This window comes from Muntiacus reevesi, chromosome 7 (assembly GCF_963930625.1).
Source record: "Muntiacus reevesi chromosome 7, mMunRee1.1, whole genome shotgun sequence".
Lineage (NCBI taxonomy): Eukaryota > Metazoa > Chordata > Mammalia > Artiodactyla > Cervidae > Muntiacus > Muntiacus reevesi.
Window position 1 is genome coordinate 81,252,187 of NC_089255.1, and position 23,554 is coordinate 81,275,740.

A 23,554-nucleotide genomic window follows, 5' to 3' on the forward strand; every position below is an offset into this window, starting at 1 on the left:
TGGTGTTGGAGAAGACTCTTGTGGGTCCCTTGGACAGAAAGCGGATCAAACCAGTCAATGCTAAAGGAAATCAACCCTGAATAGTCATTGGAAGGAATGATGCTGAAGCTGAAGCTCTAATTCTTTGGCCACCTGATGCAAAGAGCCAACTCACTGGAAAAGACCCTCATGCTGGGAAAGATTGAGGACAAGAGGAGAAGGGGATGACAGGATGAGATGGCTGGATGGCATCCTTGACTCAATGGACATGAGTTTGAAGGACAGGGAAGCCTGGCATGCTGTAGTCCATGGGGGTCCCAAAGAGTCAGACACAACTTAGCAACTGAACAACAATCAAAATAGTTTCTACTACCTGGGTTGCTGTGAGATTTAAATTTGGTGATATTTGTAGGATGCCGTAATGGTGCCTGATACAATGTAACGGCTATGTTACCAGCTCTGATTGGGTCATAAGTCCCTCCCTATGTCCTAAGGGTTTTTGCTAGGGCTGGGACTTTCTATCCAAACCACAAAGATCTGGAGTAGTGGAAGGATGGTTTCTTTTAAGAAATTTGGAGTGCCTTTACCAAAGGCTGGGGAAAAGAGGCCAGGTCAACATAAACAACACGTTTACTATAGGAAAGCAAATTGTTGCTTGAGACTTCTCTAAGGTTTTATTTTATCATACAAGTAATACATGAATTTGTGTACATTGTTTCTGATTATATATAGGGATAACCTGAGAGGATTTGTTTATGCTTGTGGTTGTTAAAAAAAAAAAGCACAAACTTTTTATTTGAAAATATAACTAGCATTTGATTAGCAGTTTACTGAACAAAGTATTTTCATATGTATTAGCTATTTAATCCATGCAATAGCTCTGGGAGAGTAGGTTTTATTAGATTTTCTGAATGGTAAACTTTGCAATCAGAAATACAGATGTAAATTTTACAAATGGTGGTACTGGTATAGCATTCTACATTAGTTTCCTACTGTGTTTTATGCACTGTTGGAATCCACATGTAACCATTTCTTTCATTCAACATATATTTATTGAGCCTTTGCTATGTATGAGGCATCATCCTAGGCACTTGGATGAACAAAACAGACCATACTCCTTAAGTTTACATCTAGTGGGGTATGGGCAGACAAACCATAAAGAAGGAAAAAGTTTTATACAGTAAAAATAAATAGGAAAACCGGATAGGGAGTATATAGATACGTTCAATTTTATAGGCAGTGGTCAGTGCAGTTTATCCTCTACTCTGCGGTGTTTGCAGCTCTCCTGAACAAGGAAAATAGTTTCATTTCTATTTACCATACTCCCAGCACCAAGCACTCAGAGACAGTAACTTTATACTAAATAAATGATAACCCTTCTAAGATGCACGCAGTTGGGAAACACAGGCCTGTAAATAGATACTGACCATACAATCCATAAATTGAATAATCTAATCATTCGTGATTAATTTTAATCTAATAACTGAAGTTCTATGGGTTAAATACTATTACAGGGCGTTTCTAGGCATTTCAAACATGTTTTAGCAGCCTCTTTGGCCCTACCAGCGCGTGTAAGCTTTCCTGTTTGTGAATGTGCGCACTTTTTCAAACCACAGCCTTAGCCACTTATCTCTTGGTATCAACAGTAGTTTTCTAGGATTAGCACTTAGGGTTTCTACGGAGGAGCTGGGTGAGGCCCAGTTATCAGCCCATCGAACTTCAATAAGCCACAAAGCAAGGTTCTAACTCCCAAAACACAAACTACCGAAAGCGGGAAGCCCTCTTTACAGTCCTCACACCGAGTCCAGTCGGAACCTTGACCTCAAGATGGCGTCGCGTAATCATAAGATTGAATCAGCTCCAATCAAAAATGGCAGGGTGGGTCGTAAATGACGGCTCAAGACTTTCTAGCCCTCATTAGCGCTCCATCTCTATGGTGATTCGCCGCTGCGTGGTGATTCGGAGCCAAGGGTGAAGACTATCTATACGCGCTCTTCTCTATGATCCTCCTCCCCACGCCCCTGGCCGCAATGCAAGCCGGGCACTAGGAAGACCTCCAGAAGCTCCCCGCGCAGCGCGGCGGTGTTTTGCGGCCTGTGCGAGTAGGCGCTTTGGAACCAGTCTCCCGGATAGCGGCGCGCAGAAACCTCGAACCGGTGGAGCCCACTCGTAACCTGGAGCCCGGAAGACTGCGAAGACAGTGCCGTTTCTTCAGCGGCGGGTGAGTTCACGCCTCAGAGTGCGTGTGGAAACCCGGAGACAGGGTACTTCGGTTGGGGGCGGAGGAAAGCCTGGGAGGCTGCGAGAGGGCCGGGGTGGGATGGGAATAAGGGGACGGGGCGGGGAGTTGGGGTGGGGGAGGGGACGGGCACGAGGCTTGGGTTTCTCCACTTCTTTAAGGCCTCGAAAATCTGTGGGCCTAGCGGCAGCCGGTGAACCCCGAACCTACCGGCAGAGCCTTCCTCCTTGCATTGTCGCCCACTTTTCCTTTCCTTTCCACGGCTCGCCCCAGAGTGGCCTCGGCCCATTCTGGGCTCCGCGTTTGCCAGAAAACGAGCGGTCGCCCCCCTGGGGAGTTCTTTCCTGAGATCCCTTTCCAGCCTGAGCCTGCTGAAGCCCTCCGGTAGATATTCCGGGCCTAGGGTTCAATTGCTCCAGACTATGCCTAGAAGCCGGCCAGCACCCACCCTTTTTATCGGAGGTGGGGTGGGGGGCTGACCACCGTCTGATTTCTTTCCCTTCCTTTCTGGTCATCTAAAGCCCGCCACCGAGTGAACTGCCCTCTCTCCCCCCGTCCCCACCCGCCACCGCTTAAATTTAGCTGCTGCCCAACTTTTCCAGCACCCTCCTAGTTGGTTTGCTGTCTTAAGATTGTGATGAGTGTTGTGGCCCTGCCCCTTTGCTCTCCTGGAGGTTACAGTAAACTGTGTCCATTGATTCCAGGAGAGGTCCAAGCTCCACGTTAGACTATGTTACTTCGTTTTCATCCTTCTGTGGTCTTCATTACTGCTTTTACAACATGTTTTTAGAACAAGTTCTAGGAGTATGAAGATTATTTTGAAGTTACGTAATATGGTTTTTTATATTGCCAGGGAAAAGCCATTTTGATAACTGGGCAGAGTGGAGCAGACCAGGAGGAGGGAGGAAATTGGGCTTCTCTTGCACCAGACTGCTCTAGTTTTGAAGTACTGTGAATTGGGTATTTGGCAGTAGTGTGTAAACAATTTTTATATTGTTTTGAGAGCTTTGCTTTCTAAAAGGTTATCTCCAAAACGTTCTGAGGGTGGAAGTGCAAACAGTTGGTCAGTAATAGTTCCTCACGATTCAAGTGGCGATACCATGGTGTTTTACCTCTTTAACTTTTCTTGAAGCCTTGGTTTTCTTCACCTGTAAAGTGAAGATTGTTGATGATATCCACCTCATAGGTTATTGGAATTGGGAATTAATTGAGAAAAACGTATGTAAAATCCTTAGTGCAATAACCAGGTAACATAGTAAGTGTTTAGTGCATATTACCTGATAGTGTTTGTTGTTTAAGAATTTTCACTGAAGTACAGGAGCCTGTCCCTGACTTAACATTTCTTCCAGTGTACCGTGGATAGAGTTGGATAAAGTCAGAGTTAATCATTGGTACGTTATTATTAGAAAGAGACATTGTGATAAGCGAAAACAGCCTTTGGATTGGTAATTTCAGGGTAGTGGGGACCTTGGAGTCCTTACCCGCGAATTGTTTTCTTTTGGATTAGTTAGCTTCTTTATCAGTAAAAGGAGAAGAGTATATTTACATTAGGTAATTTGGGAGGCTAAATGAGATGATCTGTGTTGAAACCTTTTGTAAACAAAAGTAGATTGAAATTAGTTGATATTTTCATGACGTTGGTAACCCCAGAAGATGAATTATTTGCTTTTTGGCTACCTCCAAGTTAGTTGTATTTCATATAATTTCTTCATTTACACATAATTTAGAGAAAATTTATATTGACTGTTTTATACTGTAGAAGTGAAAGTAGTCATTGACTCAATATCATATAAAAGCATGCTGTTTATCTTTTTAATTTCTTGATAGTTCTTTCTGATGCTGCTACTGAGATTCATAAGAGGATTTTGATTGATTCCTCAGTTTTTTGAATATGATTTTTCCTAACTTTTTTTAAATTTTGAAACTCGAGAAAATAAAAAGAACATATTTTCACTGAGAATTACTGCTATCGCTTTTTAACTTTTTTTTTTGCTTTTTAACTTTTTATTTTGACATAATTTCAAACTTAAAAAAGTGTTGTAAGAATGGTACAAAGGATTCTCAAATATCTTACACCCAGATTCCCCAAATGTTAGCATTTTACCTGTTTGCTTTATCTTCCTCTCCTTTTTGTCTTCATAGTTTTCTTCTGAAATCTTTGCTAGTGAGTTGCAGATGTGGTGTCCCTCTTAACCCCTAATACTTAAGTGTGTATTTCCTAAAAACAGTTAACATTCTCTAAACTAACAACACAATCAGGAAATTAATATTGATACAGTGTAGTCTACAGGTCTTAATTTGGTTTTGCCTGAAGGAGTCCGGAATTGATATTGCTAATTTTTTTTTAAAACAGCTTATTAAGGTATAATTGACATGTAAAACACACTCATTGTGATGTACGATTCAGTGATTTTTAGTATATGTGCAGAGATGTGCAACCATTATCCCAAAGGCTCTCTTTTTTGTTTACAAGTCACTTCCTCCTCCCACCATAGCTCTAGACTACCACTCATCTCTGATGAGGTAGGCTTGCCTTGCTTAGTCTGGGACAGTTACGTCAGTCCATTGTACCTTGCAGGCTATAAGCACAGCGGGAAACTGCATGCTACACTAATAATCATTTATATTTAATGTTGAGCCTCTCGATTGGTTGCATGTACACATAACTTAAGATTTTCTCTTGCAGAACTAATAAAAATAATGTTAGAAAAGAATCTGGCACATAATTGGAACTAAATGTTTTATGGAATAAATGAATAAGTTGTATATGAGTGTTTGCTGAGGAGAAACTGTTGGTTCATTTGCTTCTTACCATTTTAGAAATTTGTTCCTGACGAGGTTAGCCTGTAAGTCTATATCCCAGGTGAAATACTTCCTGTCAGGATAAATCTGTAATGGATGAATGCATATAAGCAGTAATGGTATTCTTAAGAGTGCAGAAAAAGTGGTTTAAAGGTGAAAAGAGAAGCAGAATGCAAAGATAAAGCTTCTTTATTTTATTTTGGGGGAGCACCAAATTTATTGAGATAAAATTTACATATATTAAAATGCATCCATTTTAATTTCAGTCAATTTTGATGAATACATCTGTCTGACCACTACCACAATAGAGATAGGAAACACTTCCAACGTAGGTGCTTGTTTTTGTTATTTGGGGCCATAAAGTTTCATCCTTGGTGGATGAAAATGTTTTGAACCTTCCAAAAGTGAAGCACTACTTTTCAAGTATTCTTTAAATGCTTTAAATTTCAAGTATTCTTTGAATAATTTATTTCAGTGCTGATAAAATAAGCTCCTCATCTCTGTTAAACCCCACACACAATCCCTCGGCAATTGACTCCATTCAGAGTATATCTAGAAATCAGTAACTTGTCACCACTTCACTACCACCACCTGTTCTAGGCCACCTCTCTTGTCTAGGTTATTTCAATAGTCTCTCACTTTTCTATCCTTGTTCTCTTCCAGTCTTAACATAGGGGCCAGTGACACTGTTAAAATATAAGTCAAGTCAAAAACCTTTCAGAGTAAAACCCAGTGTTTTTACAGCAGTTTACAAAGCATTACATTTTTTGAACCCCCTTCCCATCTCCAGTTTGCACCAGTCCTGTGCTTCAGCTGTTGGCCTTCTTATTCCTCGAGCAAACACACCTCAGTTTCTTAGTATTTGCAGTTTCCTTGCTTGAAAGGCTGTTGCCCCCAGTATAGGGCTTCCTGCCTCATTCTCTTGCAAGTCTTTTTAAATGTTGCCTTCTTGGTGAAGCTGACCACCTTGTTTAAAATAAAGCATTCCTTAGCTCTCTTCCCTATTTCATTCAACAAAGTACATACCAACTTTGACAATCTTTATAAAGTATTGTAAGAGGATTACAGTCTATCACTTACAGGTAAAAATGATAGACTTTGCTTATCCTAAAGTTTGTTCTCAGTCATTTCACATACATCAAAACATACCAAGCTCTATGTTGAAATATGTGGTTGATGCTCTCCTTTTAGGATGTTTAAAGTCAACATTAATTATCAGAGATCACCAGAAATGTTTGTTTTCTGAATTTCTGTAGGAGGGGCCATTATCTTATTAAGATTGCCTTCATCTTTGAAGTTCAGCCTCTGAATAAGCAAGTTTTTAACAGTTCCAAATAAAAGGGAAATATTCTGTAGAAAAATTGGAGTGAATGAAATGGTTATATTGCATAAACTAAAACATAATCTGGTTAATTCTAGAATGAAAAGACATTTGAAAACTGAAAAAATAGTTTAAACACCAAGAACATAGAGGGTTTTGGTTTTTTTTTAAGTAGTATTTGCATTTAATACTTGGGGGGAAAAGTGATTCTAAAGATGAATTCATGGTTCAATCTTTGTAACCATTGTGAGGCTAGGTGCTTGTCACTGCTGGAATTGTACCCACACATGGTAACTTCTTAATAAATTTATTTAAAGAGTTTCTTAGTGTTTATTTGTTTACTGATTCATTCATTGATTATTTATTCAACAGGTATTAATACCAACTGTTCTTCTAAGAAAGTGCTGAGATAGAGTATTATAATGATAATACAAGAACTTCTGTAAGTAGGACAGTAGCCCTCGATGTTTTAAAAGGATACATGCTCCTGTCCCCTTCCATATAAAATATTTGTTTTTGTTTTGAGCAAGAAAGTATTTTTTAAAAATTATTTAAAGATTCAACACATTTACAGTCTTAAATTAGTTGCATTTATACCTACTATTTTAAGGCGTTTCCAATAGCTTCCTTGCTGATACATGGCATTATTCTAGGTATTTATTTTACCTGTAAAGCTTTCTGAATATTTTAAGTGTGCTGTGTGTTTGAAGTTGAAGTTTAGATTTTATAGAATATTTTAATATCCTAACTTCTTAAGGGAAAACATTCTGAGGAAGAATAGCTATGAGGGTAAAGGGCATACTTTTTAAAGAAATGTCTGATAAAGGAGTAAAAAGATACTCAATCTCATTAATGGTTAGGGAAATTCAAGTAGAAACGAGAGTATTTTTTTTACTTATCAGATTGAAATGATGGTGAGGATATAAGGAAGGGGCATACCTAAATATTCTTGGTGGGAATATTTGTACAGTAGGTTTGGAGGTAAAGTGTACATATATATAGCAGTACTTATCTGTATTCTAGAATTACTTGGCACAGGTGCTTAGAGTTATATGTCCATTATGTCCAAGAACATTTAATATTATTTGTAAGAGGTAAATTACGGAGATAACCATCCATGTTGGTAGAAAGTTCTATCTGTATAGTGATAGTTTATTGCTTTATAAAGAATGGAGTAGAAGTTTATGACATGAAGAGATGTTAATGAAGGAGAAATGTACATAATATACTATGATTATATTGCTTGCCCAAAAACATATATTATATATTAGTTTGTATAGAGAAAGGTATTTTACAAGAATCCAGTGATTTATACCAAACTTGGGATTAGGGGCAAGGAAGTGGAAGACAAGCACTTTTTATCCTCTCTCTTCTGTAGGATGAGTAAAACGATATATAAACCCAGAAAAGAAAATAGTAGAGAAAAACATCTTCTAAAGCTTTAGACAACTCTGGATCATTTGTTATAGAGTATAGGTAGGGGAGTTTTTCCAAGGATACAACAGAAAATCTCCTGTTAATCAAGTTACTACTTTTAGCTGCATCATTAATATCAGATCAACCCACTTATTTTGGTGCATGGAATCTTACTAGGACATTCTAACATCATTTTTCTAAACTTTTCTCAGTAGTTTTGGAGACTTGAGTACGTTGACAAAAATATTGACCATATAAAATTTGAGGATAGGGAAAGTCTTAGGAAAAAGACAAAAGTTTCTTTTGAGTGATAGTAGTGTCATAAATGAAATGAAACAGTTCAGTGTGTTTTTGTATTTTTAAAAATCGAATACCAGCATCTGATTCTTGAATTTCATCCATTCATTAAATATCATTCAGGAATGGTTAAGAGGTTTGCTTTAACGTTTAAGAAAAATTATCACTTTTTTCCCATTGTCATAAATTGGATATTTTCTTTATATTTGAATGATTTCAGTGGGACCTGATACCTGTAGGTTCCCCCCTACCTTCCCAGGTTTGTAGAATGTCAGTGAGACATTGATTTGTCCTTCAAGAACTGGCCAACACTGAATCAACAAATACTGTGTGACTTTGTTAATTTAGTTTTCAGGGTGCATAAAAAATGAACGCTTCAGAACACTTAAAAACTGTTAGATATTTTCCTGAATTCTGAGTTTGGTTTAAAAAGATTCATTGATGTTTGGTACTTAATTTTTGGATATTAACTGAACCTCAAAATTTTTTTCTTCCTTTATATGTATTCCCATATGATTGTAGGAGTCTATCCTGAACTTAGATCGTGTACATTTTGGGAACTTATTTTAGAAAAGATCTAAGTTTAAAAAATTCTCAATGGACAGACAGAGAAAAGAGGGTCTTTGCCAACTCCTTTGGGTAAGAAACTTCAGAATTTTGCAGATACTCTAAAAATGAAGGCCAAGAAACCAGGCATATCAAATTGTAAATTTTTCAAATAACGTGATTTGCCATGATTTCTTTCTTTAGACTGCTGCAGTAAGAATGTCTTTTCCCCCTCATTTGAATCGCCCTCCGATGGGGATCCCAGCACTCCCACCAGGGATCCCACCCCCCCAGTTTCCTGGCTTTCCACCACCCGTGCCTCCAGGTAAGTTTGTGGGTACTGTTGCTTTTGTATTTTAGAAGATGATGACAGTGTTGTATTAGTTTCAGGTATACAGGAAAGTGATTCATTTTCTTGGATTTTTTTGTGTGTGTTTCAGTTTTTTATATATATATATACACACACACACATGCACACACATACTTTTTTTAAGATTCTTTTTCATTATCCTTAAGATACTGAATATAGTTTCCTGTGCTATACAGTAAATCCTTGTTGTTTATCTGTTTTATGTATAGTAGTTTATATTTGCTGATCTCAAACTCTTAATTTATTCCTCCCTGCTTGCCCTTTTGGTAATCATAAGTTTGTTTTCTGTCTGTGAGTCTGTTTGGTAAATAAGTTCATTTGTATCATTTTAGATTACACATGTAAGTGGTATCACTTGATGTCTGTCTTTCTCTGATTTACTTCACTTAATATGATAATCTCTGGGTCCATCCATGTTGCTGCAAATGGCATTATTTCATTCTTTTTATGATTAAGCAATATTCCATTGTAAGCATCATTATATACCATATCTTCATTCATCTGTCGATGGACATTTAGGTTGCTTTCGTGTCTTGGCTATTGTATATAGTGTTGTGACGTTGGGGTGCATGCATATTTTGAATTAGAGTTTTCTCTCTGTATTTGCCCAGAAGTGGGGTTGTAGAATCATATGGTAGCTCTACTTTTAGTTTTTTAGGAACCTCCATGCTATTTTCCGGGGCTTCCCTGGTGACTCAGTTGGTAAAGATTCTGCCTGCAAGGCAGAAGTCTACCTGCAGTACAATAGACCTGGGTTTGATCCCTGGGTCTGGAAGATCCCCTGGAGAAGGAAATAGCTACCCATTCCGGTATTCTTGCCTGGGAAATTCCATGGACAGAGGAACCTGGTGGACTACAGTGCATAGAGTCAAAAAGGGTTGGACATGACTTAGCAACTAAACCACAACAACATACTATTTTCCATAGGGCTGCGCCAGTTTACATTCCCACCAATGATGGTGGCTTTTTTTAATGTGTCCTTATGTCATTGCAGTATTATCTTTAGAAAATATGTGTACGAGTATTGGTAGAAATGCTGCCTGTTAGCGTTCTAGAAATGTGATGTCTCATTTTCCTATGGTGGGAGTTTCCATTTCTGGCCAAATATTGAACTCATCTGAGAAATTTAAAATCTTTATTTAAATAATAGGTAATACATTTATACCAATCAAAAAGGTGTACAGGGAAAAACTTTTCTCGCCTTCCTGTATAATTTATTACTGTCCCCTTACTGAAAGGTGAAAACAAAACAGGGTTATTAGTTTCTTCTTTATCCTTCCAGATATTTTTTGGTGCATATTACAAGCCGCTCTAAATATATATTTTTCTATTCCATTTTGTTTTTGTGTAATTCCTTTAGCACAGATAATGTAGTAACATCGTATATATACTATTCTGCCTTAACTTATATATATATATGTATTTGACTACATCTTGGAGAGGTTTCCAAAGTTCTATTTAAAAGCTTCCTCTTTTCAGTGTTTTATAAAGTAAAAAAAAAGTTTTAAGTCCAGCCCCATCCTACTGAATCAAATCCTTAGAAATTAGGGCCTAGGAATGTCTTTTTAACAGGTTCACAGGTGATTCCTAAGTATCCATTTAAGCACAGTTAAGAGAACCCACATTTGAGAACTCTTGAGATTTATAATTAGCATTGCTTGACTTAAACTTGATTTTTTTTTAATGGGATTGAAAACATTTTGTACAGATTCAGTTTCCCTTATGAAAGATATTATCTAAGAGTTCTCCTTACTTTGCATGTTGGGAAGTATTTTCATTTAACATAGAATCCATGTAATTCAGGCTGAAATCAACAAATGATCTTGTAAACCAACTAGAAGTGTTTCTTTTTAGGAAAGCTTTACATCAGTTACCTGGCTTTAACCATTGGATTATCTGTTTGAAATTACAGTGTTTACTAATGAGCTTGACTGTTGCAGAATCAAAAGTACCTTGCAATTGGCTAATTTGATGGGTTGATAATTCATAGCATGTACATTACAGAGGCTTAGCTTTGGGGGCCTCCTACCTTTAGGTCAAGTACACAGATGTGTTGGAGTAGATGTGAAAAGCCACAAGATAAATATGGAATTTTTCTGGAGTATCATTTAAAACTTCAGGAATTTGAGGGTAAATCATAATTTTAAAAAAACTACTTAAGCTTATACATTGTGGAGTAGAATGCTGTACTTATAAAAGTCTTTAAGACATTTATGCTTGTAACTGGCTGTTTTAAGCTGTTCTTTGAGATAATCATGGGTATGTATTTGTTAGCCCCTTGCCGCCAGGGATGTAGTGGGAGAGCTTGAGTACTATCAGTGTATTATTCCATGTAACAGTTACTGAATTACAGTCAGTAACTTAACTGCTCTGTAATAAAGGAGTTTGTCCTGAAAAGAAGAATTAAGAAAATAATGTTAACAGAAATCTGAATAGTTATCAACTATCAAACATTAATTTCTTGAGAAGGATAGTGTCCTGAGCCACTTTCATTTGGGCATCAATTTTTGAGGGGTTCTTTATTTTTTTAGTCTCATAATATCTATTTTCTGATGGTCTTTCCTAGTAACATACTTAACAAAGTCCTTGTGTTACAGAGTTATAGGGAAGACTATATTACTTCCAGTTTGTGAAGAAATTTTAAGGCATTGAGAATAAAGCTTAATTACTTGTTCAGAATCAGGAAAGGTGATGATGAAAAACTGTTTCCTTACCAGCGTATTGGTTTTATAGAAGAAATTTTAAATTCCTTTTAATTTTTAAAAAACATATACTAAATGAATTGATAACTGTCCAGAATTTTGTACTCATTAAGGCAATAGCAGGTTGTGGTAGTCTTTTTGCTTTATGAGTGTTTTTGTTTTTAAGTTTATTTAGATAGACCAATCTGTAAACTATATTTGGTTTTGAAAAATATCTCATTAATATCTCATTTTTCATTAGTCTTATATTTCCCCTTAAAAGCACTTTGAAGGTACTTATTTTTATGGCATGTACTTGATACAGAATATATTCTTGTATATATAATTATATTCTTAAGACGCATTTTGCTTCTTTTTTAGGGACTCCAATGATTCCTGTGCCAATGAGCATTATGGCTCCTGCTCCAACTGTAAGTATAACTTTTAAGGAGGAATTACAAGTACTGCTGCTTTTAATTGAATCTAAACAACTTGATAAACTCAGATAAATTATTTTAAATGTTTAAAAGAATAATAGGAAGAAAGAGCATTCATGTATATCATACTAATTTAAATAATAGTATTTTCTCTCAAGTACAGTTGCTCCTAGAATAATGCTCCCTAAATAAATTATTTTGTTTTTGTGATTTTTCTCTTATTCTCTAGACTCTTCATATAGTGTTACTTCAGATTAGACATTGACTCTTCCACTACTCCCTCATGTCTTGGTTCTTGAAAGTAGGAGATGTGATCTGATATATCTGATTTCTTAAAAGAAAAAAAAATGCAGAAATGATCTAGTAGAAATTTAAAATTTGAAATGAAAGTTGAATATATTTTTACTCTTTGCTCTGACATACCTGATTTTTAGCTTCTTAAAACTCTTTTTTTCCTCTGTCCTTTAGTATGATACCATCAAACTTTCTTAAGTTTTACTGAAACCTTTTCTCTGCTGAAGTTTTATTATTCAGTCTTACATCTTGAACTTTAATTCTCCACATTCATAAAAGCTTCTCTACACTCTACGCATCTTAGTGTAGAATGTATAGTGTAGTATAGAATATATATATAAAATATATATACTGTAACGTGATTAAATGATAACCCACTTAATGTTTAACCAGAATTTTTCTTTGAGTTAATTAGTAGAATATAGGGTTTAAATTGTAATTCCTTAGTGAGGGAGATTAGGTCTTATTACTTTTAGCTATTTTTGTTTTTTTAACCTGTGGGTTTTGAAGAGGGAGGGAAGTGTTATTTATATTAAAAGGGTAATGAAATAGGAGCTTGCTGTGAGGTGGACCAAGGGGGCCGTCCAGCCTTTCTTGCATTGGACATTCATTGGGAGGCATGCACTGGGAAACCCACACATGACGAGTACTCCTGTCCTCCTGCATCTCAGCCGAGGAAAATGTAGCTCCCCCAGTTCACCACTTCAGTGCCTACCGGATATGTTTTGCTAGATTGAATTCCAAATATAAAGACGAGTAAGACTATTCCCTCTGGGAAGTTGAACTTTATGAAAGGAAAAATAAGATAGAAACACAAGTAACTAAGAAAAGGTAAACCTAAAGTGTGGGGAGAGTGCTATGGGAATATTTGCAATTCTGCAGGAAAATTAGCAGGGATAATTGAAGTTTCCTTTTATACTAGTACAGAGTATAGTAGGTGAAGAAATGTGTGGGTATATTTGAAAACTTTAAATGATTTTTGATGTCTTAAACATAAAATTTCTATCCCAAGTTTTTTTATTTGGTCTTCCAAGCTGTGTTTATAAGAAAGGTAATCCAATAGTGGGTTTCCCTGGTGGCTTAGTGGTAAGGAATCCGCCTGCCAATGCAGGAGATGCGGGTTCGATCCCTGATCCAGGAATATCTCCTGGAGAAGGAATTGGTAACCCACTCCAGTATGGTTGCTGGGAAATCCCATGGACAGAGGAGCCTGGCGGGCTACAGTGCTTGGGGTTGCAGAAGAGTTGGATACAACTTAGTGAATAAACAACAACAGCAAAATCTAATAGTGACACTTTACTTGTCATAAATAAGTTGTATTAATGAAAAATGTGCTTTGAGAACTTTATATTAAATATATAGAATCTATAGTATTATTAAATATATAGAACCTGTCCTTTATGTTTGCTACTTTAAAATAGGTGTTTTGGGACTTCCCTGGTGGTCCAGTGGTTAAGGCTCTGAGCTTCCACTGCAGGGGGCACAGGTTCCATCCAGGTGTGGGAACTAAGTTCCCACGTGGTGTTTGGTGTGGCCCCCCAAAAAAACTAAAATTGATGTTTTACCCTAATGTTATATTAATCGTGACAGCAAATTTAATTGCAAGTTCAAATTTTATTGTCTGTCTTCACTTTAGGTCTTAGTACCCACCGTGTCCATGGTTGGAAAGCATTTGGGAGCAAGAAAGGATCATCCAGGCTTGAAGGCTAAAGAGAATGATGAAAACTGTGGTCCCACCACTACAGTTTTTGTTGGCAACATTTCTGAGAAAGCCTCAGACATGCTTATAAGACAGCTCCTTGCTGTAAGTTAAACTTTTTCATTTTTAAATTTTTTTGTTATTAATTTCAGACTTAAGAAAAATCAGAGAAGACTAAATTACTGTCTCATATTTTGAAAAGTTTCAATCCTGCAGAAAAGTTGAATAAATAATGAACACCTTTGCAACACATTTTGCCACATTTGTTTTCCCTCTCTCTTTCTCTCTCCACACACACACTGCTTAGTTTTTTTCTGAATAGCTTGGGAGTAAGTTGTGGCATTACATTTCACCTCTGAATACTTCTTATATCTCCTATGACCAAGGTACTCTCCTACATTTTTTACACTTAGGAAATTTAAGGTTGATTCAGTATTGTTAATTAAAATACATATAGCTCATATTTATTTTACCAACAGTTTCTATAATGGGTGTTTTTTGTTTTTGGTCTATAATCCAGTCAGGGATGTATATACATTGCATTTAATTGTCATGGTTCTTTAGATGGCTTCTTTATTATAGAACAGTTCCCTGCCTCTCTTTGTTTACTTGTTTTTGTCTTTCGTGATATTGATGTTTTGAAGTGTCTGGGTCTTTTGCAGAATGTCTCACCCAGTTTGAATTGATTGTTTACCCATAGTTAGATTTAGAGTAAGCATTTTTTATAAGAATGGGCCATGTGTGATGACTGTTCTCAGGGGCAGCATAGCAAGAAACACCATGTCTCTTGGTTCCATATTTGGTGGTATTAAGTTATTCGGTTGAGGTGGTCTGATCTCTCCATTTTAGGGTATCTTTTCTCCCTTTGTCATTAATGAGTAACTTCTGGGTTAATTTTTTGAGACTGTGTGAGTCCTTTTCTTTAGAAGCCTTTGAAACAGTGATTTTAACATCTAGTGGTGATTGATTGACTCCCTTTAAAGTTTTTATTCTGAGCGTATATAGTCAGTTGTTTTGACCTGGTCATTGATTTTCTTTTTTGTCTTAGTCTTAAAAATTAATCCTGATGCTACTTGCACATTTTAAGTGAAAGAATACTGACTTTTTTAATGAAAATTAACGGTATCCATACTCACTCCTTCCATAATTTCTGCTGTGTCTTAGAGAAGTTATTTAAAAATTTTTTCCTTCTTCATTTTATAAGTAATGTACATTATTGCCATTTCTGTTTTATAAATCATGTTATCCTTGCATTAAAAAGTGTTCAGAAAAAAAGGATTTAGAAAATAAACATAAAACCTAGCTTTGTCAGATCTTAGTATTTTGTGATACTAGCTTTAGATTTTCATCCCAAAGAAACAAAACATGAAGGTCCTAATTCTCATTTCTGTTTTTCACGGAGGTAATAAGCAGAGGGAATCCATTATCCTAAACTGGGTGTTCATCATTCCTGACCATATTTTTTACTCTAATTACATATTTATATTCATAAAAGTTTATCATTTATAAGTTTAAAATCTGTATTCTTCCACAATTTGCTTTTTTCACCCAGCATATATGTAGCTCTAGTTTGTTTACTTTTCACTGCTGTATGCCATTGCGTTATAGAGATATGCTGTAAATTGTCAAATTTTTTACTGATGGTCATATGGATCATTTTCACTTTTTGATATTATGTTTTGCTATGTTATTACTGGTAATACATCTTTCTAAACGAACATGGAAGTGCTCGCTTCGGCAGCACATATACTAAGTGAACATGAAATAAATTCTGTCATGTATTCTCTTAGAAGTGGAATATCTGTCATTGGGCATGCTTGTCTTCACTTTTAAAGATAATGTCTATTTTCCCCCAAGGTAGAACATTGGAAGGACATTTTATTTATTTCTATTACAGATGTATTTTTAATTTATTATTACTTATTTATTTTTGGCTGCACTGAGTCGTGATTGTTTTGCGTGGGCTTTCTCTAGCTGTGGTGAGTAGGGAGCTACTCTTTGCTGTGGTGTGCGGGCTCCTCATTGCAGTGGTTTCTCCCGTTGAAGAGCACAGGCTCTGGGCACGTGGGCTCGGTAGCTGCGACTTGCGGGCTCTAGTGCAGGCTCAGCAACCATGCGCATGGGCTTAACTGCCCTGTCGCATGTGGAGTCCTCCTTCCCTTATTAGGGATTGAACCTGTGTTCACCCACATTGGCAGGCAGATTCTTAATCACTGACCCACCAGGGAAGTCCTCGAAGGACATTTTAAAAAACATCTTTATTGAGGTATAATCCACACACCATAAAATTCACCCTTTTATAATGCACAGTTCAGTGGCCTTTAGTATATTCAGAGAGTTTTGCAAATATCACCACTGTCTTTAATTCCTGAACATTTTTATCACCCCATATAGAAACACTGTACCCATTAACATTGCTTCCCATTTTCTCCTCCCCTCAGCATCTGGCAACCACTATTAAACCTGTCTCTGTGGATTTGCTTGTTCTGTGCATTTTATGTAAATGGAATTTTAGAATATGTGACTTTTTTGCTTTGTCTTTGACCTACCCTGATGTTTTTAAGATTCACCTATGGTGTAGCTTATTAGTGAAACTGTTCCTTTTTTATGGCCAACTAATAATGGCAACCCACTCCAGTACTCTTGCCTGGAAAATCCCATGAACTGAGGATCCTGGTAGGCTACAGTTCATGGGGTCGCAAAGAGTCGACACGACTGAGCGGCTTTACTTCAGTTCACTTCAATACTCCATTTAGTCGCTATGCTACATTTTGTTTATCTGTTTATCAATTGATGGACACTGGGTTGTTGTGAATAATGATGCTGTGGGTATTTGTGTACAAGTTTTTGTGTGGACACACGTGTATGTTTTCAATTTGAAGCATCATTTTTTAAAACTGCTGTTGATGTATATGTGCTGCAGAGTCTTTTTTAAGATATCTTTGAATTCCTGAATTTGTCTCTTCTGTTTCTCTTTTTACTTTTAAGACTTTACTTGGATGTCTGGGGAGCTTTGATTGTCCATATTTAAGTGTTAGGGATTAAAAGAGTTTTGTGTACATAAGCTGACTTTATAAAATGTTGGGCATCGGTGTAGGGTAATCTGACTGGCAGCCTGAGGTTTTAAATTCCGGGAAGTGTTCTTTGAGGTGGGTTGGTTTCTCTAGAAAACTTCGAGTTTTATGCCTAGTGAGTTTATGATTGACTGCCTGTATGAGGTTGCAGGTACAGGACTGACTTGAAGCATGCATTTCTTTTTTTTTTTTAAAGCATTTCTTATACCTTTACTTTCTTCCCTTCTTACTCTTGCAATCTTATTGGTATTTTCATATCTGGTGCTCCACATCCCAAGCTTGTTTAGTTCACTTTTTTCAGATTGTTGCTGTTCAGACTTTCTTCTCTAGTGATGGGGAAAGGGTAGTTGCTTGAAGCCTCTGAGACTTTGATTATTTCATATTTGTATTGTCAGGCAGTAACTTATTTCTATTCAGCTTTACACTTCAGCCCAATTCTCCACAGTACCTTTTGCCCCTGGTCTGGATGCCACTAGGTTTTGTATTGATAGAGTCAGTTAGCCTAATTTTTTCTTTCTTATCAGTATCTGCTTCTATACACACTTGGAGTCATAGCTTTCTTTGTTTTCCTGAATGAACTATTATCCATCCATTTGCCTTTTATCTTTGCAAAATCCTGTTAAATTCTGGTGTTACTCTCTCACACTATGTTTGACCTTATGGTATTTTATATATATTTTGCCTGCACCGCGAGGCGTATGGAATCTTACTTAGTTCCTTGACCAGGGATTGAACCCATACCCCCTATAGTGGAAACTTAAAGTCTTAACTTCTAGATTATACTACCAGGGAAGTCCCAATTCTTTGATTATCATTTTAGTAGTTTCTCTGAACGAAGATGTGAAAAATCCATGCATTTCTCAGCTTTGACAGATAATCTTTAGTTATTACTTTCCACAAAACTTCTTTTAAACCTTCTAATTTTTGTTTAGTAATTAGAAATAAACTTTGTGAGTAAACAAAATGTAATAAATATCCCACCCTTCAGACAACCTGCCCCATTAACATTTTAGAGTATTTCTGATCATTTTATGGAAATGTTTTTCTTTACATAGTTAAAAATCTTACTATTGGGACTACCACTGGTTAAGACTGAATGGTCCAGTGGTTAAGACTCCATGTTTCCAGTGCAGGGGATGCAGGTTCGATCCTGGTCGAGAAACTGAAGAGCCCATGCGCCTTGGGTGAGGCCAAAAAGAAAAAGATTACTGTGTATCTGCAGTTTCATGTCTCATGATATATTTGCATCCCATATCAAGCATTTCCCTATGTCTTTAAAAATCCTTTATAATATATACATGTGTTTTAATTTTTTTTCTTATATAGTATATACATGTGTTTTAAAAACAGTCTTTATGGGCTTACAGTATTTACTTGAATTTATTCTAGTTCTAACTATTACAATATTTGGGCATTTTGGGTTTATTTACATGTATTTGTAAGATAAATAAAACTAAAATGTCTAATTTATTGAAAGATAGTTTTCTGGAAATGAGTCACAATTTATATTTTCCTTTAAGATGACTTGTGTATTTTATTCATATAATAAGCTTGTGGGAATTGCAAAATTTAGTTGCTGAGAATTTCTTGGCTTCTATTTTTTCCTAAGCAGGAATATAATTAAGTTCTTATTTGCATTATAACTTGAAGTGGTAAGGATCTTTTTTGTTTTCTTTTAAAGAAATGTGGCTTGGTTTTGAGCTGGAAGAGAGTACAAGGTGCATCTGGAAAACTTCAAGGTAGGTAATTTTTTTCTTATTTATTAAGATCATCTTAATCTGTGAGTATAAGTTATGTTTGCATTTGCTCCTGTTAACCATGGAAGAATTTTGTTAGCACTCTGTCTTCACTCCTACTGGAATAAGGACTAAAGGCAATTGGGAAGATGTTGGCTGAGAGGTGAGATTAGGAAGTGAAAAAGGCTAACAGGAGGTAGTAGAGGGGGAAAAAATTAGGCTAACTGGTTTCTTATTACTTTAAAAAGTTCTTTTTGTTTCAGAGCAGGAGTGTATGATCAAGATGGGACAATTTAAAAAAAAAAATTGACGCAGTTAGGACTTAGGAAGGAAGTGTAGAAGAGATGATGAGATGACCTGTTAGTCTTAAAAGCCAATTATTCTTTTCATACTAGTTGGCAGAAACACCTGTTTGATATACATTCTTTAAACACTATTATTATGGAAAAATTCATACATATATAAAATTGGCAGAATAGCGTGAACTCTTACGTACTTGTCTAGCGTTTTAACATTTATTAGGTCATGCCATTTGAGCTTAACCTGTACCCTGTCCATTTTCTTTTTATATTCGTACAGTCCTGAGCACCAGATGAGTTAGTCTATAAATATTTTTATGTCTCCAAAAGATAAGTTTTTAAAAAATTAGTTATTTTCATTGGAGGCTAATTACTTTACAGTGTTGTAGTGGTTTTTGCCATACATTGACATGAATCAGCCATGGGTGTACGTGTGTTCCCCATCCTAAATCCCCCTCCCACCTAAGATAAGTTCTTTTTAAAAAACATACCTAAAATGCAATTATAAGACCAAAGGAAAGAACATTTCTTCTAATTATTCTCAGTATTTAGATATCCAACATTCAGTCAACATCCAGTCCATGATCAGATAGATGTCCAGCTGACTCAAATGTCAGTTTCTTAGATAGTCCTTCTGACAGGATTCATGTAAAATCCCTGCATTGCCGTAGGTTGACATATTTTTGAGATTCTTAATATTTTTAGTTGTTCTGTCTTTCTTCTTTCTCTTGAGATTTGTTGGAGAAACTGGGTCTTTTGCCCAGCAGTGTTTTCTCAGTTTGGATTTGCTGATTGCAGCTACAGAATTACATGCCTTGCATCTCTGTCCACTGCATTGTAGTGTAAACTGTTTGGTAGTTGTAGCTTGAGACTTGATCAAATTTGAGTTTGTCTATGTTATTTTTGTTGATGCTTTTTATATGTAAGAATTCTAATTAGGAGTTTCTTCCATTAGGAGTCATATTTGCTTATAATTTTTTTTAAATGGTAGCAGCTTTTGTCAGTGACTGGTTGATTCATTCACTGGGGATTTGCCAAATGTAACAGTCTGTTTGGAAGAATTCTGTTATTCCTTCATTGAAGAACAAATATCATTTGTTAATACAATATATCCATAAGGATAAACTTCCTTTTCCATGTACTATTTGGCTACTTAGAGATATAATTTCTATAAGAATAACGAGATAAATGCTTTGGTTCTTTGATTTTTCAAAAGAATGATCTTATGTTTTTAGCATCCTCTAGCAGTGACTTTTTTAAGACCTATTTTGAACTTCTAGATTGACGAGTATTCAATTTGTTATTATATTTAATATAGATTAATTGTCATTATCCCTAGTGAAGCTTAAGTTGTCTCAGGTTGCCTCTGGAAATTGGATCTTCAGTGATTTTTGACCCAAACCTAAATGCCTTTGATAGCTTCCTTGTTATCTGGGAATAAGATATACAAAGTTCAGCTAGTAGTTTTTCTGCCCAAGATTTGGGATCAGCCATTTCTGAAGAAGCTCTGGTTCTTTTTAGTGGGAAATTGTTTTCAAAAAGACCGTCTGGATATTGGTGCAGTCACTGTATCCATTGTTTGGTCTTTACTTTGCCAATGAACAGTAATTCAAATTCAAGCCTAAAAGATTTTTATCTAATCTTTTTTGTCATATGTCTTATGTTTTTCTTCCACACTTAGAATCCTGAGCTTCAACACTGGGGATGATAGACTATTAAATAATTATTGTTTGTTATTGTTATCCTCTCACATTTCACATACAATAATTTCAGACCAATAGCACCAATACTGTCATCAGTAATATGCTTGTTGACAGGTCTTTTTGTCTTTAGGATATATCCTTCTTAGGTATATAGTCAAATTTTCTGTTTTAAAAATCACTCAACATGTAGTTGTATCACTAAGTGTAAACATATTTGGATTCATTTGTTTAATTTTATTTTCAATGTTCTTTTAAATTTAATTTTGCTTTAATATCTTTATTAAAAATCATGAAAATAGACTAGCTATTAAAGTGAAACAGAGACAGAAAAATTAGACTAGTAAATAGAATAAAAGATTAGTACTTTTGTAGTTTAACATCTCTGAACTTTGAAAAGTGCTGTATTTAGGTTCAAGCAGCCTTCTTGCCTCACTGTAGCTGTGAGGAAATTGAGGATGGAATGAATCCATGAAATAATTAAAAGAAATAATCATGAAATTTGCTATTTTGCTGAGTATTTTTTCAGCATTTCTAATACTAGCATTTTGCTTGATGAGAATTTTTCTTCCTTTCCCATTTTTCTTTTTTTTTCTTTTGGTTCTTTGAGAGTGCTAAAAGAGAAATCCATGTCAAAGGTAATTGAAGGAAAAGAAGGAGTGATGAAATAATCTTTGCGTTATAATGCTTTGATCTCTATAATGATTTCAGTTTTCCATAAATATTTTTCATCTTTCATAATTGTTTTGATATCTTACTAAATTCTTTGTATCCTTTGCTAGCCTTTGGATTCTGTGAGTATAAGGAACCAGAGTCTACGCTCCGTGCACTCAGGTTATTGCATGACCTGCAGATTGGAGAGAAGAAGCTACTTGTTAAAGTTGATGCAAAGACAAAGGCACAGCTAGATGAATGGAAAGCAAAGAAGAAAGCTTCTAATGGGGTATGTTTTCTATAGCATTGTCTTCTCTAGGCTAACTGTGCTTTTTCAGTGTAAATGCTTCTCATTATGAATGAATCTAATACAGGGCTTCACAAGATCATCAAGTGTGTTTTATATATAGTTATTTTAAATCTTTTATCTACCCATAGTGGGTGGATGACTGTTGGTTTGCTTATTCCAGGTTGGGATGAAGGTAGTAAGGGAGGTTGGACAAGGTTAACTTGCCAGAGAAAACACTGGTAGACTATTTCAAATAGAGCTAATTCACTAAGACAGCTTTGTAAGTAAGTACAAAATATATTTCAACCTACAAAGCTTTTATTAGTTGCCCTCTCTTTTAGAAGTGTACAGGTTCTAAAATGAATTAGAATAAATCTTATTACTTTTATCAGGTGGTGGCTCTATTAAGTGAAGCTAATGTAAAGGAAATTTTTGTATTTTGTTTTGTAGTGTATACATTACTACCCCCTCTCAACAAAGCAAAAAGTAGCTAAAGCCTTAGTGTATATTTCCTTGTCTTCCCTTCCTAGTTTCTTTTGACATATCAAGCTGAATGAATCCAGAGTAGAATCATTATTACCTATCTATCTCTATAAAAACAAAACAGCCTTTTTGATCTGTTGAGTCTTTTAACTGTTATTCAAAATAGAAGTAGCTTCCTTAGTTCCGTTACTCCCTCCTTTACAGAAACATTGTAAAAGTATTCATAAAAGCAGAACCACCTCTAAAGAAGACGTTGAATACAACCCATAATCCTATCATCATTAGTAACCACCGTAGACATTTTTGTTGCATATTTTTCCAGGCATTTTTCTCTAAGGTATAAGACATTAAGTGTAATTATGTCAGCCCCTTGCTCATACATCCTTAATGGTTTGAATTTCTCAAAATATGAAGCCTATATTCTTAGCATGGCATCCTAACCTTGCTCCCATCTACCTTTCTGGCTTACTCCATCAGTCGCCTTCTGTGTGTCAGTCATATATTCCTACAAACTCCTTTGTGGTTTGATATCCTTATTGCCCATACAAGCTCCCTGTTGAAATTCTATCCACATTTAGTTTAAATGTTGCTTGATTCATGTAACTATCATGAGTCCTACCCTTGATTCCTCTCAGGCAGAATTAAATCCTTTCTTTTTATATAAAGCAGGATTTTACTGTTATATCAGTCTGCTTTGTATTTTGTTTGTATCACTCTCTCACACCTTCTTATCCCGTTTTCATCCTCATATCCTGCATTCACTGATTATAAGGTAGGGCAATAAATTCACAGACTATTTTTTCATCTTGTACCTCCACAGAACCTAGGTCAGAGTCTTGCCCTGATGAGAATGGGGTGAACATTTATTGTAACAGTTGGATTTATGTTGCTCACCTGATAATCTTTACTGTCTTTACCTAGCCGTATAAGGATTTAATACAATTTACACTCCAGAGAAATTGTATTTTATTTCATATCAGCACTATTGTCTGTCGTAGCCCTAAAACCTTAAAAAAGCCAACGGTCTTAGATTTTCCTTGCTGTGATAACCAAATTCATATTTAAAATAAAGCCTGGATACAGTGTTTTCAAAGTGTTTTATGTAATTTCCCTGGACTCATTATTTTAATCTGCTTGGTCATTTGTGAGGTGGTTTAAATTGTGGCATTGCAAATGTTGTGCTCCAATCGTAAAGTAAATCACTTCATTGTGTGTTTATATAAATGAGGAAATGTATA

At 35.8% G+C, this 23,554-nt stretch overlaps 1 protein-coding gene across 1 annotated transcript in view; it reads left to right on the forward strand.

Annotated features, from left to right (window-relative positions):
- Positions 1-2,029: 2,029 nt before the first annotated feature.
- The window catches only part of RBM25 (RNA binding motif protein 25), a 49,698-nt gene continuing 28,173 nt past the window's right edge, over positions 2,030-23,554 (forward strand). Inside the window, exons 1-6 of the mRNA XM_065941752.1 lie at positions 2,030-2,200; positions 8,805-8,925; positions 12,033-12,082; positions 14,019-14,186; positions 18,837-18,894; positions 21,673-21,833. Coding sequence (XP_065797824.1) covers positions 8,820-8,925; positions 12,033-12,082; positions 14,019-14,186; positions 18,837-18,894; positions 21,673-21,833 — 543 coding nt within the window. The 5' untranslated portion in view covers positions 2,030-2,200; positions 8,805-8,819. The remainder of the gene's footprint in view (positions 2,201-8,804; positions 8,926-12,032; positions 12,083-14,018; positions 14,187-18,836; positions 18,895-21,672; positions 21,834-23,554) is intronic.